An 18,484-nucleotide genomic window follows, 5' to 3' on the forward strand; every position below is an offset into this window, starting at 1 on the left:
AAAAATTTGCGAAAAGTCTAGCACCTAATCGAATCTGCCAAAGCACATCGCTTTGGAGGATTTAAAACAAAAATTACAGGCACAATTACTACTGTTTTGAAGTACCTTTTTCCATTATTTGCCTTGAGCATTCCCACAATTTTCACAACAGGAATAATTATGTATGTATGTATGCATGTATGTGTAATTAACTGCGTAAAATGAAACCCCGAACATTCTCTTTTTATAATCTTGCACTGCCAAAAACTGCCAACTGGCCCCATATTTTTTACTGGTCGCTAAAAATATATTTAAAAAAAAGCTTTCCAATCATCAACTCCAGACGAGACAAAAAACAAAAACAAAAACAAAAAAACGAAGAAGAGTGTGCAGCAGAGAAAATGGTGATGAATGAACGGTGAAGACAAAAAATGAGTAATGGAAAGACAAGTATCAGAGACGGGGGGGTGGGGGGGGGGGGGAGGAAAAGAGAAATGACAGACATGAGAGAAGAAAACTTGAGCACAGAATTTCCAGACAGCAGAAATACTGTTTATAAGTCAGTAGCTTAAACCTCGACATCCCCATGGGGAAAAGGAAATTGGTGGACTTGTGCCAGGTGGAGGGGGAGAGGTGGTGTAGTTGAGGAGCTGCTGATGGGGGTGGGGGTGGGGCAGGGGGTTGGGGGGGGGGAGGCGGAGGGCAGTTGCAGCCTACCAGCCGTTTCTGTGCATGTAGCATTTAAACAAATTATTGTGGCTGACGAAACAAGAGACTTCCAAGGGACGGAACACGGCTTCCAAGGGATTCAAATATTTCACTTCATAGTGTCATGCAGCAATATGTCAGTCTGTCAGTCCCTGGGAGAGAGAGAGAGAGACAGAGACAGAGACAATGTATAGCAAAAGTTTTCTCTACTGCAAAACGTTGCAACTCGATTGAATATTTCGGTGGTATCTCACCACCTTTATCAGTAAAACTGATCCAGGGAAGGAAGTCTTGGGTTGAACTGTGAGTGAATCCAGTTCACTGCTGCCTTCACGTTGTTTGACCACAGATGCCCAGCCGTGGCGTTGTAACAGACTGTCACAGACTGAAGGGAGTTCCAGGCAAATATCAAGGTTCAGGCTGGGCTTTCTCATCTTGATTTGGACGGCTGGCTTTTTTTCACCTTCCTCCTCCAGAAACGGGTTTCCATGCACCACACCGATGTCCCAACGATGACTGTGTGATGCAAGAGTATATGCAACTTCTTTATCAATGTAGCCTATTAATTGAGTAACAACTTGGTAAGACTTCAAAGAAAAAAATAATGCATAAAAATGAAAAGAAAAAAAAACAAAAAAAACAACAAAAAACATACTGAAATGATAATCCTCCAAAGGGATGTGCTTTGGCAGATTCGATTAGGTGCTAGACTTTTCGCCAATTGATCGTTGAACTCCACTTCAAGCAATCAAGTACATACACGAAAAGTTAATATAATGGAGGCGCCGTTGGTGGCAGAATCGGTTGGATATTGAACCTCTGATCCAGTGTTCACTAGTGGTCAGGGATACAGGTCCCATTTGTGCAGCGTCCATGAGAAATGTACTTCAATTATTCCGCATTTTCCTCGCTCCACCAAGTTTAGAATGGGTACATAACTTCGACTTGCATGGATTTAAACGGCGGAATGAAAGGACTGGCCGTTCTATACCAAACCATAGACACAGTGGACACGAATTCACTGCCCCAATGGCCACAAAAGTCTATGGGACTCATTAAGCTTTAAATCCACCAAAGGCGATTCGACAAAAAGAAAACAGAAACACCTCTGATGTGTCTGTTCAATGGCGCATCCTGCCTTATTTCATTAGTCTTCATAAAACATGGAAGGGTTTCCACTCCTCAGGGACCACTGGGCGGTCAGTAATAAGATACACAAGTGGTAGTGGTGGTGGTGGTGGTGGTTGTGGTGGTGTTGTGTGTGTGGTGTGTGTGTGTGTGTGCGTCCCCGTGGAGACATGTGTGCAGTCAACAAAAACAAACAGTATTGGCTGCAAGACAGGCGAAGGGATGCAGACAATGGGACGTCGATGGTGACGATAAAAGGAGTGGGAAGTACATGGATGACAAAGGGAGAGAGGGAGAGAAAGAGAGAGCGCGTGTGTGCATGTGAGTGAGTGTGACTGTGCGTGTGTGCATGGGGGTGTCTATGTGAATGCGTGCATGTTTGCCTTGTGTAATTATGGCTGTGCTTTGGTATTAAATATTTGATTTCCTAATGCAATTGGTTTCACGACGACATCCCCACTTTTCTTTCTTTTTCTGTTTTTATTGCTACGGTTATGAGGCGGACGATGTAGTTTTGAAGGCAATTTTCGATTTTGTTTGTTTTCTCATTAGAAAAAAAACAACAATCAGTAATGGTGGTAGAAAAAAATATTGTTGTCACATTTATGTTCAAAATGCAAAAGCCCATTTACATGAAGAAACTGACAATTACGGCCACACACACACACACACACACACACACACACACACACACACACACACACAACATACGTGCAAACGTGCATATATACACATATACATATCGTCACACACACACACACACACACACACACACACACACACACACACACACACCACCGCACGCAATACACATCACATCACATCAAATCACACTCGTACTCTCGCACTCACTTTTATAGGTCTGAGAGCTTGAAAGCTTTCATCCGCCTTTCAGTTAAGTAGACACACATTATAGGTAAATGGGGAAAGTGCTTCTGTGTGTGTGTGTGTGTGTGTGTGTGTGTGTGTGTGCGTGCGTGCTTGCGTGCGTGTGTGTGTGTGTGAGGATGGAGGAGTTCTTTCCAGTTTTTGTTTGTTTTGTTTTGTTGTGGGTTTTTTTGTTGTTGTTTTTTGTGGGGTTTTCTGGGGGGCAGAAGCCCTTAGTGACCATGTTGTAGATTAGACTAGAGGTAAAAAAATAATAATAAAAAAAAAAAGAATGAAAGAGAAGTGAAGGCAGACAAGAAGGAGAAGAAGAAGAAGACATGGAAAACAGGACATAGCATTTTCAGATTTCCATTGGACTAAGTACGCTGCAGTCGTTTTTGCGCTTCCTTTAAACTGCACGTGATCATCCTGCTTCAACACACCTGTGAGGCTCTACAACACAAAGCTCCACATTCCAACACCAAGCCAGCTTTTCCTTTTTATGTGCTGACGTTGGCTGCCGACTCCAAAGAGGATCAAACTAACAACACCACAAAAACACTCGTATTCTAACGCGTGCACACACACGCGCGCGCGCACGGAGAGAGAGAGAGAGAGAGCGTTCACACATACACACTCATATACACAAACATATACGCTCCTGCATGCGTACGTTTACACACACACACACACACACACACACACACACACACACACACACACACACACACACACACACACACACACACACACACATTTTCGAAACAGAAGAAAAGGGTATTAGATACGAAAAACAGACAAACGAGAGGTGAAGCAGACGAAACGCTATTGATGAATGGATATAGAAATGGAGTAATGTGCTTCTAGAACTTTTCGTTCGCGCGTGCGTACGCGTGTGTGTGTATATGTGTGTGTGTGTTTGTCTCTGTGTGTGTATGTGTGTAAAACAAAATACCAGAACATTGTATCAGCATTCTGCACAGTTTCAGTGTAGAAGTGGAGGCATTCATCTTAAGGTCGATACTTTTTCAGCCCCCACCCCGTTCCTCCACCCAGATAGAGACGGAGAAAGACAGACAAAGACAGAGGCAAAGATGGGGAGACAGAGACAGAGACAGGGTCAGAGAGACAGTGAGTTGGAAAGGAAAGGGTGTGAGAGAACGGATGAAGTCCAGAAGACCGACTGTGGACTGAAAAAACAACCAGCGTTTAGCTTGTCATGGTCTTGATACGCCCCCCACCCCACTCACGGCCCCTTCAACTAAACACACACACACACACACACACACACACACACACACACACACATATATATATATATATATATATATATATATATATATATATATATATGTATATAATAACCGCGCACGCATACACACGCACACATACTCACGGACGGACACACACACGCAAATACATGGAGAGACATAAAGAGATGAAACGCAGACATACAGACCTCCAGAGACACAGACAGGGGCAGAGACAGCCACAGTCGGAGACCGAGTGAGACAGAGAAAGGGGTTGGAGAGAAAAAGACACAGACCTCCCAGTGATGAAATCACTATAATTATCTCTCGATTCGCGGTAGGGGAAAAATTAGTAAGTAGAGCAGGGAGGAACTAAGCCGGGATGGGCCGAAAGTACACGCTATTTATATTTTATACCAGACTGAAACCTTTTTACTTGGGCTGGTAGAGAAACAGAGACAGAGAGGGAGAGATGGGGGGGGTGGGGGTGGGGGGGAGAGTATGTGGGCCAACATCTATTATTTATGGATGTGTCTCAACTTTGTCTGTCCAAAACAATAAGGCCACGCCAAGCCTTTACTCTTTACACCTCATGCAACATTGATGCTCATCTGCCACAGAAAGAAAAACGAACAACATTTAGAGGCGCCAGACTTGTGACGAGACTGAACACAAACCAGATTTGTCTTCTACAATCCTCTAGTGGTAGACTCTTAAGGAGGGAGGTGGGGAGGGGTGAGTTCCAGCAAAGGGGAACTCAAGTGTATCGCGCCAAAAAACACCCTCAGTTTAGGTTAAAATTGAATGAATAAAAATCAACTGTGGAAGTTATAAAAAAGCGGGGGGAAGGTGGTGAATACTAAAGGTGAATCTCGGTTCCAAAGAGTTTGTTTGTTTTTTGGGGGGGTTGTTGTTGCTGTTTTTCGGGTGGGGGTGGGGAGGGGGAAGGCGTGGAGGTCAATGCCGGATTTAAAACCTGCAATTTTCACACCATTACATGCCAGAAATTCTGAAGTAGTGCCAACACGCATTCAATCGTTCAGATTCTCCCCTGAATGCCCCTTGCACACGCACCTGCACTCACACTCATACACACGCGCGAACGCACACGCACGCAAAAAAAACAACCAACAAACAAATAAAAACACTCACACACGCGCCCAAACCACATGCACACACATACGCGCGCGCGCGCGCGTGCGCCGCACGCACACACACACACACACGCACACACACACACACACACACACACACACACACACAGAGCAAGTCCCAGTTCTCTTCTCCACAACAACCCTTGCCCGATATTCCCACAGGTCGATGACTCCAGGTCCAAGATATTTGTATATGTGTGTGTCTGTGTCTGTGTGTGTTTGTGTGTGCTTACTGTGTCTGTGTAAGTACCTGCGTGTGTACGTAGGTACGTATGTAAATGTGTGTGCGTGTCTGTGTACGTGCCTGCGTGTGGACATAGATACGTATGTACATGTGTGTGCATGTGTAAGAGAGCGCGTACGCGTGTGTGTCTGTCTGTCTGTGGGCGCGCGCGCCAACATGCCTGCACTCACGTGTGTGTCAGAGATATACTGGTTCTGCACCAGTCACCAAGGACAAAAACAAGGCGATCACACAACTGAACGAATAGATCGATGTCTGGGAAGGAGGGAAGGGAGGGGGGGGAGAGTGAGGAAGGAAGAAGGAAAGGAAGGGGATGGAGGAGAAAGTTAGAAAGGAAAGAAGGAAGAGAGTATGGAAGGAAGGAATGGAGGTAGGGAGGGAGGGAGGGGGTGAGGGAGGGAGGAAAGAAGGAAAGGAAGGGAGGGAGGGAGGAAGGGAGGATGATGAAATGGGAAAGTGTTTTGCTGCCAGCCGGAGCGACACTTCACCAACCTGAGAACAAACATCAACGTGCCAGTCAGTCACCACGTCTTTCCCGGCCGTCCACCTCGGTGTAACAGCCTCAAACTACCCCCTCTGTTTTTTTTCCCCGGGGGTCATTCTGGGCTATTTGGACCCAACCCCCCCACCCCCCTCCCCCGACGGGTTTAATTAAGCTATATATAAATGAAGGCGGTCGTTCTGCGCCAGCCTTTACTGACCTGTCCCACCTCCTCTATAAGGGTAAGGAGAGGATTCCAACAAGGGTGTGTGTGTGGGGGGGGTGGGGGGGGGCTGAGGGGGGACGTCAGTTCTAACTGGCTGAAGTTCTCCACTGGGGGTCATTACAGGTTAATCTGCACAGACCCTGCGGTTACTCACAGATTTGTCTCCCCTCAAGATAAAATCAAACGGGGGTAGGAATATGCTGCTGTTACACCGGTCCTTTCTCCATTTGGTGTGAAATACGAACGCAACATCCGTCCCGGCCTGAAGACAGCGTGGCAACGGACAACAACCAACCACCAACGGGCAACATTGCAGGGAGGACACTGTCTGGGCGTCACTGATAAAGGACTGGATGGATGGCTAGGGGCGAAGGGGGTGGGGGTGGGGGTTGCAGATGTGGGGAGGTGGGGGGAGGGGGTGAGACAAGCCGGAACTGAATCCTACACACAGACACAGACACAGACACACACACACTACACTACACTACACAGACACACACACCACACACACAGACACACACACACCACACATACAAGCACACACACACATACATACACACACGCGCGCGCGGACAGATATGAAGAACGAGAGGGGGAGGGGGGGGGGTTCAAATGGCGAACGGGAAACAACTATCTCCTTGTCTATCGATTCTGAGCTGGTCAAATGCGTAAAGCGGCATCCGTCGAAAAGACTTTCTTGCATCTTTGTCAAGATCATATTCATATTGGCAACCTACAACAATCCAGTAATAGTCTACACGATCCTAATCTTACGTGATATATAGATTGGAGAGACACCCGGAATAGCAAGTGTCAGAAATACGAAATTTATATAAATATAGCTGATTCAGTGTCTTTTTTTTTTTGTTTCAGTAATTCAAACCATTCAAACCAAAAGAAAACCTCTCAGCAGAACCCACGCTTTTTTATGACGCTTGAATTACACACACACACACACACACACACACACACACACACACACACACTGACATACACACACGCGCGCGCGCTCGTGCGCACGCACCGGCACGCACGCACTGACACACAAATACACACAACACACACACTCATACACGTACGCACACACACACACACACACACACACACACACACAAATAATAATAATAACGTCGGAGCCAGTGAACAACAGCTGTAGCCATTGCACTAGAGTCCCTGAATAAAAGAATTTGATCAATGTCCTAATTCAGTTTATCGTGGAACCGAAAAAACGAACACGCATGCTGAGTTGATAACCCAGAGTTGATTACCCCATTGTGTTTGAATTCAAACGCCCACACGTGCCACTCACGTACTCTGGGAGAGGAGGGGGGTACGGGGAGAAGGGGGGGGGGGGTAGGAGGGTGCAGAAAGAGATAGAGTGAGTCAAAACAAAATGACCTGAATCACTGCTGTGGGGCAATCAGTCACAGGTCTTTGGATACTTCAACACAAAAAGCTTCCGTTGATTAATTCTCCATAAACATAGGTCTAAAGCCTCCTAGTAGTGATAGGTTTTAAAGGTATTCAATCATTTTCTGCTCGACATGGGGTTTATACAGAAACTGTTTTCACCACAGTCAGATTGTAGTTAGGACAAGATCGCTCTTTACATATCAATGTTCAGCATTCTGTTTAGCCGGTATGTCCTCAAACGCATTCTGGATCTGCTATGTGTGTACGGTATGTATGTTAATCGATTGTGACATACCATTTGTTATTCGGTTATCTGTACAGTTGATTATAATGCAGTATTCATTATTAGGTTATCTCTAAATGATATACTTTATCTTCCTTTTTCGCCTTTATTTATTTTTATTTTATTTTATTTTGCGGCAGAAGTGATTTTAAACTTATCTCACTGATGCTCATGTTGGTTATATTGAGAACCCAAGAGGAAGGTTAGTATGCACATCAAGCAACAGCTGTTTTGTACTGTGTAGTGGATGATCAATATGACCAACATGTGCATTCGTCAAGGTGATATTTTGAAAACCACTATCCCACCTAAAGCGCAAAACAATTTTAAAGATTAAAAGTTCAACAAAGACTTTTTTTTTACTCTTCTTCCACTGTAGCGACTCTTGCCAGGGACTGAGATTTCACATAGATGATCTGCTGTGACATAAAAAAAAAGTAGTGCAATTTAACACAGTGCAATCTGTATCAGTGTACTTATCACTGATAATCAGTCATTCGCAAGTTACATCGAAACTGGGCCACACGTCTGCTGGGAATCATTGTCCACACATGCGGACAAACACATGACACGATGATCGCAGATTATACAATGTCATTACCTTTTACAAATTGTAAAATATCTATATCTGCTTTTCAAGAGATAGAATGGAAAACGGCGAGGGGCTAAGGAATAGCAGACACACTGCGTTGAATGAACAGTTCTTTGCGACACTTCACTGTTTAAGGGGGGAAAGAAGAAGACAGGAAGAAATAGGAGGAGTTTGTATTATACTCCATATTTGGTGTTACATATACTTACCATGTCAAACTGATGCAAACTAGGCCTATTGGCCAATAGGAGGAGTTTGTGAATACAGTAACTTATTGTTCACTTGCAAACCACCTTTTCCAACCTCTCATGAAATATTGAAGCTCGCCTGCCCTGAGCGGCTTTTCAACTGAAAACAAGGGGAAATGAAGCAGACGACAGTTGACGGAAAGGAAGCAGACGACAGCTGACAGGTTGACCCCCAGAGGTAGGATGCAGCGAAACTGGGGCGTTTGGGTCACCTGTTTGCTAAATGATGGTGGAATTTCCACCAGGCTGTTTTCATTTCCTTCTTCGTCACATTTCTCACGCCTGCACAAAAATCATACACTGAAACGTTTCTCTCGGTTACAGATTACAGATTTACAGAATACTATATTATCTCAACTAGAGAAATTCATTTGTGGTGTAAAACAATACACGGAAATCACAGTCATTCAACATGTATACATAAAAGACATAAAATGTTTAGATGGCAACCCATGCGTACAATAAATAATCACAGTAGATAACAACAACACAACACAAACCTTTAAAAGGTAACTTGGAGTAAATCATACCGACATCATCACAGCCATACATGTGCAACACAAAATCAATTAAAGGATATGAATAAAATAGGCATGAAATAGCATATTAAAAGTAGACATAGGACATAAAAAGATTATAATAACAATGCAATTCAACAATACTTTGATTTAAGATGTCACATTCCACAAACACACATTCTGGCATACTTTTTAAAAAAATTTTTTTATCACAGATCTGATAATTAATTATTGCTGTTTAATAGCTGGATTGAGGTTGGAATAAAGCTGCATTTGGTTCTGATTGTTTTAAATTTTGGAACACAGAACCGTTTGCCTGAAGGTAAGAGTTGGTAATGATCTGCCAGCGTATGGCTGCTGCCACGTGAATTGCATTTGGCTTTCTGTCGTACTGACATTGTACAGTTTGCTTAAGCTGTTCTGTCTCACTCCCACGACCTTACTGCACACATTCAGTCTTCTTCAGTATATTCTTATTCTTCACAGCTAGACCACCATATACCAGCACATAAAAGAGAAAGTTAACACAGATTCAATAAACATCTGTAAAATCCTTGAAGTACTTTCGAATTAACTCAGATGTTTCTGAGTTTCTGCAGACAATAGATGCGAGACTGGCATTTTTTGTGAATGTAAGTTGTATTTGGAGTAAAATTAAGCTTATGATCAATAATAGTTCCTAGGTATTTATATTCATGCACTCTTTCAACCTTTGTATCATTACGGTTTTTTGATTGTTTGTTGTTGTTGTTTTTTCGTTTCATAGTTTGTTGTTTTGTTTTTGTTTTTTCCATACTTTCAGTTAGGAGGAAGGTGGCAGAATGGTTAAAACCCTTCAGTGCCATAGAACGAATCACGTACGTGCATAGTGACGTCACTGATGACGTCATCAGAAGCAGGGGTATCACCCTGGAAGGCTGAAAATCCATACAGTTTATCTGCTATATCTCCAGACCATTTTCTCAGTTTTAGGCTTATTGTTTTGGATATTGTTTTATGACCTGAAACACCACTTTCTGCTGTTTTTCCCATGGCACTGAAGGGGTTTAATTAATAAGATGCTTAGATGCCAATATAGAGAGAGTCCGCGAGGGTGTGGGTTCAAATCCCGCTCTCGCCCCTTATCCCAAGTTTGCCTGGAAAATCAAACTATGCGTCTCATCTTTCGGATGAGACAATAAACCGAGTTCCTGTGTGCAGCACATACTTGGCACACTGTGAAAAGAACCCATGGCAACGAGAGTGTTGTCTTCAGACAAAATTATGCAAAAAGAAATCCAATCTGATAGGTACACAAACATATATGCATGCACTCGAGGCCTGACAAGTGCGTTGGGTTATGCTGCTGTCAGGCATCTGACTAGCAGATGCAGTGTAACGTATATGGATTTGTCGAACGTAGTAACGCCTCCTTGAGAAACTGAAACTCCATACTTTCAAACATTCCTTTCGGTGAAACTTTTACAATGTGCTCTTTTTAACTGCTTGCTTTAGCCTGTGTACATTTGTTTTCCTCTCATAATTTGGTATTCAAATACATGGTGGTTATATAACAGGAAGTATAACTACTGATTGTAAACGCCATTAGCTGTTGGGGAGGTATGAGGCCAGTCCCCACTATTGCTATTGCTGTGAAACTGTCTCCTCCTTGCAGACTGAAAATAGATGTGCTACCACTTACATATATCTGTGAAACTGAAATGTATGTCTGTGTCTGTGTGTGGATACATAGATAGATAGATAGATAGATACAGATGCATTTCTTTTTCCATGCTGTTTTCTGCATCACAAAATGCCAGTGAAATAACAGACTTTTGGCAAGCTGTACTTTATTTCAAAAGCTGACTTTTTCACAGTCAACACATAAGCAATAAATGGCACAGAGATGCACTACAATGTAAGATCACTCATTATATGTATTTGCCACATAACTCAGCAGTCTTCATAATTATGGCCCTGCACAGCTAGCTTGGCTGTAAGCAACAAGGAAAATAATCATGTACATTTGTAGCCTAAAATTTATCAAATACAACCACCCAAGCTGTACTACAGTGCACATATCAGCTTAAATTTTAAGAGAAAAATACATGTTAAATTTTGAAATTAGTACCACAACCACAAATGACCAAGATAATAAGAGAGAGCACTATCATAACTCACTCCAAGATCTTTTCATGTGATACATATTTTGGCAACAACATGCAAGAACTTATTTTTTCTTGAAAAGAAAACACCATCATAACTCATTTCAATATATTTTCATGTGATACATATATATGACGACAATATGCAAGAACTCTTTGTTTTGGTCCTATCAGCACTGATAAAAGTGTACACATCCAGTATGGGAATTAGTGGAGCACACAAGCACACACTGACAAGCATTAAAAATGGTACATGTGAACAAAAACAGCAATGAAACCATGTAAACAAATACACAGACATATAAACAAATATTCTTTTACATTGCAACATTTGATAAACACTTGTGAATTTCTCTGCAAGAGACAATAAAGCTGACTTGACTGTACTTGTGGAGACAAGTAAATAATGCTGCCTTTTGAAGAGGTAAATTAACAGAGAAATCAGAGACACATACATTATAAAATGTACAGCAAGTGACTAATAACAGTTTCACACGCATGATACTTGAGAAACAATAAATTTTACAGTTTTTTTTTCTTTTTTAATGAATGCAGAATTGCATACATATTTTAGTAATGCTTTGTCAGCATTTTATTCATGTTAAAAGTGAAAGGTATCTTCAAATCAGTACTTTCCTTTCCGTGACTGAAACTCATACAGTTCAATAGCAAAAATAAAGATGGACACACAACAAGTCAATTAGGAACTGCATGTAAAATTTATATCAACTATGATAACATCTTTTCTTCAGTTCTTACTAACAGAAAAAAGAAAAGAAATATGGGTGGCACTACACTGTGTCGATACACTCTTCCTAGAGAGAGCAGCCCAAATTTCACAGACTTGATTTATCTATTATTATCAGGAGTGCTCTACTACGCAAACTTCCAACAGAGTTAAACACAAAACTGTAACATACAAAACAAAAAAACAACAACAAAAAACACCATTAATACAAACCTACAAAACACAGTTCATGACACATTTTCTTAACCATTTAGTTCCTTAGGGCAAATAAGATTACGCCATGCTGAGTACGTCAGCCATTCTGCTTAATTCATCACCCCCAGATAACAAAAAAATCACAAAAAGGCACACACAAAAAACACAACAAAAAAAACCAAAAAAACACCCAACTTCAAAGCCACGCTAAAAATACATAAAAAGGCCATACTGGGGGAGGGGGGGGGGGGGGAAATAAAAACTGCTAGTGCCCATCCCAGTGTTTACAATTTCACCACCTAATCGCCAGAGCAAAACAGCACAGATAGTACATCATAAACTGCGGAAAAGAGAAAAAAGTGTCAAGGCTTGTTCATAAAAAGAAAGGAGAATTGACTGGGAAGGCAGAAAAAGGAGCAACAGTGAAGGAAGAAAAAAGGCAGAAATAAAGAGAGCAACAGAAGAGTGGAAATTTCTAGCACAAAATTCCCAGAAAGTGGGGATGCTAATCATTCTGAAACACAGTTGACAAAGTCATACAAAACAACACGATAAAAACTTTAAAATACACTGATTACAAATACAAAAAACCCTAAAATTTACAAAACCTAATTAGCTGTTCTATAATGCTCTTATTTTCCATTTTCTTCCATTAAAAGTCACAATGAAGGAATGGGAAAATTTGACTAGGCTAAAGAAGTTAGAAAAATAATGAAAGGAGTGGGTGGGGGATTAGATACATTTAAGATTTAGTGTCACTGCTTCCCCTTTTTGGCAAGTATTTCCTGGCTCATTCAAAATGATCATAAACAGGTTAGCTATCAGAATCTGCATGTATCCCAGACTAAACTGTGTACGCAATAACAGTTTCATGTCTTATTTGAAACAGAGCAAAGTCCAGATGAACTTGTACTGAGCCTAAATACAGCTAAACTGCATGACATAGGCAATATTAAAATTTTAGTTTCAAGGAGGTCAAAGTGACTGATCTATTTATGCTACATCTAATCTGCTTTGCCCCCTCCCCCCCCCCCCCCCTCAAAAAATAAAAGTAGATGCCTGACCCAAAGTACTGGTCAGGCCTTGAGTGTGTACCCTACCCAGATTTGTATAAAACAAACAACAAATTACTAAACAACAGTAAACTGTTTGTAAAATACTATGAGGAAGAAAATGTAAGGATTGATTCTGGAAGTTACCCTGTCTCCAGAAAAAAAGAGTATTAAGAACAGGGCTTTGTGAATGGTAGTTACTTAGTACATCCGATCCGAATGATGAGAGAGGAATGTGAGAATGAATTTACTCATCCCTTTTCTTGATAATATTTTTATGAACTGTTCTCTGGCATCATGTTATACATAAACATTGCAACATTTTCCTTTGGCCTTTGTCTTCTGTTCATACTCTCCTATACACTTTCTCTCTCACAATCGTCACATACATATGCTTTCATGTATGCACAAATGTCTCAGTGCATAAGACATTACCCAGAAACATTTGTCCATGTTAACATTCATTCAGAAACATAAAAAGTGAAGTATCATAGTAACAGCAGATATGCATAGACCTGAGGGGTCTTTATTTTCATTGGACACACACACACACACACACACACTTTCACCATTCTCTCAGCCACTGCTTGACACACTCTGGCAATGGCAACTTATCAACATCCTCATCACTCTTCAGACTGTTCTTCACCACTGACATACACTTTCCCTGCAGGGACAGATAGCGGCAGGTTCGAACTCCCAACTCCAGCTCTGTTTCTGTGGCAGTGGAACTGACGATCGGGTACAATGGGCCTTTCCCCCGGGGAAGTCCAGAGAAAGCAACACCCAGATCACGTCCATTACAGGAGAATGCCAGTGTTCCACGATACATGTCCAGGTAACAACCGATCACTGTTAGGCGATCAAAGAATGGCTCACAGTATGTGTGGCTGAGACCATCGTGCCAGGTGTAACCCTTGTAAGACAACCCCCAGCTCTCCTTGTCAGCACCTGAAATCATGCACAGCATGTTGCATGAAAAAAGTGTCCATTCCACTTTATAATCTCCCACGAGAGATTAACATATGGTCATGTAGCTCACAAGACAATCATAAATTACACAGCCAAGAGACATGTATGTGTCTAAAAAGTCTAAACATTCAAAGGGCTCAATAAAAGTACAGTAACACATCTAAGAACACTTTACAAATCCAAAAACAATTAGCAGTATTAAAACAAATGAAACAAAATAAAACCCTCTTGAGTGACATATAGTTATGTACATCAAAGTGATCACATAGATTACATTTCCACATATAAAACTGCATTATTCATCTGAGGATACTGCAATTACAATTATAGCATAAACAGAATACATTTTTTATAGAATCTCTAACAAACATTTGCCGAAGGAAAACAACCAGTTTCTTCATCATGTGATATTTATTGTTGAATAATGTACAAATTATTAAACTTATTCAAAGAACTTTGAACTGAACACAAATCATTAAATGCCAACTATGGTCACAACCTATGCAAACACACACACACACTCTCTCTCTCTCTCTCTCTTCACATACACACACACATTCAACATTATAAGCAATGACTATCAATAATATTTCATACAGATGGTGCTTGCTCAATCCCTCTGCACGATAAACAAACGTCACAGAGAACATGCTATTACAAAACAAAGTTGAGCATAACAAACAATATGAAAAGTAATAAAACTTACCAATGAGATTCACATATTGACAGTAGTCAGAGGCAAGCACGGCATGGCTTGTTCCAACCCCAACCATGACAGATGTGCCTGCAGGTGGCTCCAGGAAGATTATTTCCCAGTAATGTACTCCGTCTTGAAACCCTTTTGTTCCACGCACCGCTGGAAGGACAAATAAAGTGAGATAATATCAATGAAGACAAGCAAGAAACACGCATTTTATGCACATTCATACACACAAATACACACACACATATACTGTCTAATATCACTTCTAATACACACACACATATACTGTCTAATATCACTTCAAGTGGAAAGACGTTAAACTGAAGAATACACACACACAAATACACACACACACAGATTCTGTCTTTCTCACAAACATACACATCCAGACAAATACACATCCAGCACACACACACACACACACACACACACACACACACTCACTCACTCACAGCCTCTCTCACAAACACACATATCCAGGTACATAAATACATAAAACACACACTTCACAACCGGTTCTTTTGGACTTTATACAATTTCAATATTACAACATTGACATAGCTGCCAACCTTCCAGACCCAAAATTAGGAATCCTGTCAGAGAATGGGTTCAGGAGGGGGGCGTGGCGTGAATCAATAAATGAAAACTGTTCCTTATGCTGTGAAGTAAAGTGCTGACAAACCCACTTTTTTGTTGTTGCTGATTTGCTGCCCACACCACATCAAACTTCACTGCTCAATGCCATGTTGGTAAAACAGTACTGGCAGCTTGCTCGTGTGCAGTAACTGTTTTCCAGTTTAAAAACATTGATTGTTGTATGGATCCAGCAAGTGGATTGTTTCTCACTTCTTTTTTTTTTGGGGGGGGGGGGGGGTTGTTTTTGTTTGGTTGGTTGGTTGGGGGTTTTTTTGTTTGTTTGGTTAGTTGTTTGTTTGTTTTTTTGTTTGGTTTTGGGTTTGTTTTTGTTTTTTGTTTTTTTTTGCTGTTGTTGAAATTTGGAAATTTGGAAGAATATGTAGAAAATCGAAATCAGTGCTAAAATTCAGAAAAATTTCTAAAAATCAGGGATGGTTGGCAGATATGCATTAACATGAATTTATAAATATTGAAATCTACAGCACACAGAAGTAGCCTGATACTCACCAACCGTGCCTGTGCTTTCATACACTGGATCAACATGAAAGTAGGCAGCCTCCAGGTTGGACGAGAACTTCACTTCATTGGGTGCACAGTGCTTGTCCCACACCCACTGGTCACAGTCCGCAGAGATCACATGCTCATCAGACCCACTGCGGCCAAGCACTATAGCTGAAAAAAGGTTAATGACAGAAGTTAAAGATAGTGGCGGGTATATACACACACATCACATATATATATATATATATTCCTGATGAGTATTTCTCTTTTATTGTTTGTTGCCCAGCTGACCAAACAGGACCATATAAGGAATGTTAATATCAATAAAAATGACCATCTTCCAATAAATATGAGCAACGGGCATTCCAATAATTAGAAATGAACTGCAAATTTTAAAAGATTGACAGAAGAAAATGAACACATCAATGATCAAGACAAAATATCAAGTTAATAATTTTTTTTTAAAATACTGCTGAGAAGTAAAGGATGGTGAATGAAATACTGAGGCAAAAACCAAGCCCATATTTCCCATTCCCACCATTCCTTAAAGTCCTAAAAACACACAAAAAAGAATATAAACAAAGATCATGTATACATGCATAGTGCATGTGCAGCAACTATTATGTCATGTTATATACTGTGTTGTAATGTGTCATATATCTATTGCAATGTACTAAATTTATAATGTATAGTTCTGCACTGTATTGTACACGTATCGCTTTCTTTTACTTTGAGAAAGGAAAAAATTCTTTAAAAAATAAATAAAAGAAGGGATGACAGTGGATAAAGAATGAGACTGTGAAAGAGAAAGAATAGGAAGTTTTCGCAAAAAAAAAAAAAGGAAAGAAAAAAGAAAAAGGTGCAATCTATGGTGAAAGAGAATCAAAGAATTGAGATAATTGAAGAGAAAGAACTATACATTCAGACTGATCAACAAATAGGCAGACAGATACTTTAAAAGAATGACTTACCCATAATTTGACTGCCTGTAAACTGAATATATTCTTTTGCACTTTCAATTGTACAAGCCTGAGTATTCACGTCTCCAGCAGCTTTAGGCTCCAACGTTTTCTACACTCTGCAAAATACCAAAATAACATGTTATTTTTTTTTACATCTGGAGATTCTAAATTTATTCATGAGTTTATACATCTGTCAACATTCATAAAATCAACCCACAAAATATATGCAATTTCAAAGTATGTAGGTATAGAAAAGATGTATAAACTCATCTGCTATACTGCAACTAACATCAACAATTGATTGTTATTGACACATTTATACTGGAATGAAAAAGCAATGACAACATCCTTTGGCAGCAGATGGGACTGGCCTCTTTATTGTGTGAGTTCAGATGTCATTTGACTGTATGATGGTTTCATTGCAACACCTGTACATGCTGCTTTAACTGGCAGTATAATTATTTGTTTGAAACAAAATAATCAAATATTGGGGAAATTTAATTCCCAATCCGTTCACTGCTGGGCTTCTTTTATTTAAGTTCACCTTTCACTCACGTTTCTTTGTGGCTCAGCCAAAGTGGTTCACACAATGAAATGGGTTGAATGAGGACACACACTCTCACACACTGAAGAAATCAGTGTTTTTCTCAGTTTATAAAGTGACCCCAGGTAACCTAGATAACACATGACCGCATTTCAACGGACGTGCGTGTTGTCATTGCCGCGCTGTTTAGCACGTTGTCACAAAACGAGACCATCCCGTGGGCTTTCCCGGTCACAGCGCTGATAAGCCGAAACAACCATTTCGAGTGACTCGAGAAGTGTGACGAAACGGCATGCCTTCAGTATGAAAGGAAGAATCGTAGGAAGAAACTCACCTAAACTTCAGCAAAAGCCTGTAAGCCTTTCCTCGAACACTGATCATAGCCTTCTGCGTCGTGTCAACCAGATTTTGGCAGTCGTGTCCTGGTCCCCCATATTTGGATGAAGAAAAGCTTACCACCAAATTTGGGAAATCGTGTTGACATTGAATGAAAAGGTCTGCCCATGGCTATCTGGCGATCGTTCTCGTACATTTCCTCATTATTGGCCATTCCTTGCGTTTAAATGGAGCAAAGAGAGTTAATGTCAAGCGTATCCACGAAAGAAAAATCAACTTGATCATTGTCAAACGTCCTGCAAGTCTGTTTTGCAATGTAGAGCACGTGTGTTTTTGTTTTTGTCAGTTCGCAGTTAACATATTGGATTAAAACATGTTTATTCCCAAAGTTGAAGCAAACATTGCCACGTAAGCACTATTAATAATTGTTATGCTCATATAATTCTCATAATAGTTATTTGTCAGAGGCATTTGTAAAAAGAAATGCACCGTAATATGATTTTTTGCATCTCATTTGATCAATTCATAGAACAGCCACTGTCAAGGTCTTTCGGTTTTCATTGGACCAAAAGTAACACACGCCCCCAGTTTAACACCAAT

At 40.8% G+C, this 18,484-nt stretch overlaps 1 protein-coding gene across 3 annotated transcripts; it reads right to left on the reverse strand.

Annotated features, from left to right (window-relative positions):
• Positions 1-10,900: 10,900 nt before the first annotated feature.
• On the reverse strand, positions 10,901-18,178 carry LOC143284766 (SPRY domain-containing SOCS box protein 3-like). Of its 3 annotated transcripts, none has more exons than XM_076591740.1 (5): positions 17,883-18,178; positions 17,014-17,120; positions 16,049-16,213; positions 14,909-15,058; positions 10,901-14,181 (listed from the first exon to the last, which is right to left on the reverse strand). In XM_076591740.1, exons 2-5 carry the CDS (start codon positions 17,015-17,017, stop codon positions 13,796-13,798), a joined length of 705 nt encoding a protein of 234 aa, XP_076447855.1. In that variant the 5' UTR covers positions 17,018-17,120; positions 17,883-18,178; the 3' UTR covers positions 10,901-13,795. The 3 variants fall into 3 exon arrangements, with proteins under 3 accessions (XP_076447855.1, XP_076447865.1, XP_076447875.1); XM_076591750.1 differs by lacking the exon at positions 17,883-18,178 and adding an exon at positions 17,560-17,707; XM_076591760.1 differs by lacking the exon at positions 17,883-18,178 and adding an exon at positions 17,549-17,570.
• Between the last annotated feature and the right edge of the window lie 306 nt (positions 18,179-18,484).

This window comes from Babylonia areolata, chromosome 1 (genome assembly GCF_041734735.1).
Source record: "Babylonia areolata isolate BAREFJ2019XMU chromosome 1, ASM4173473v1, whole genome shotgun sequence".
Classification (NCBI taxonomy): domain Eukaryota; kingdom Metazoa; phylum Mollusca; class Gastropoda; order Neogastropoda; family Buccinidae; genus Babylonia; species Babylonia areolata.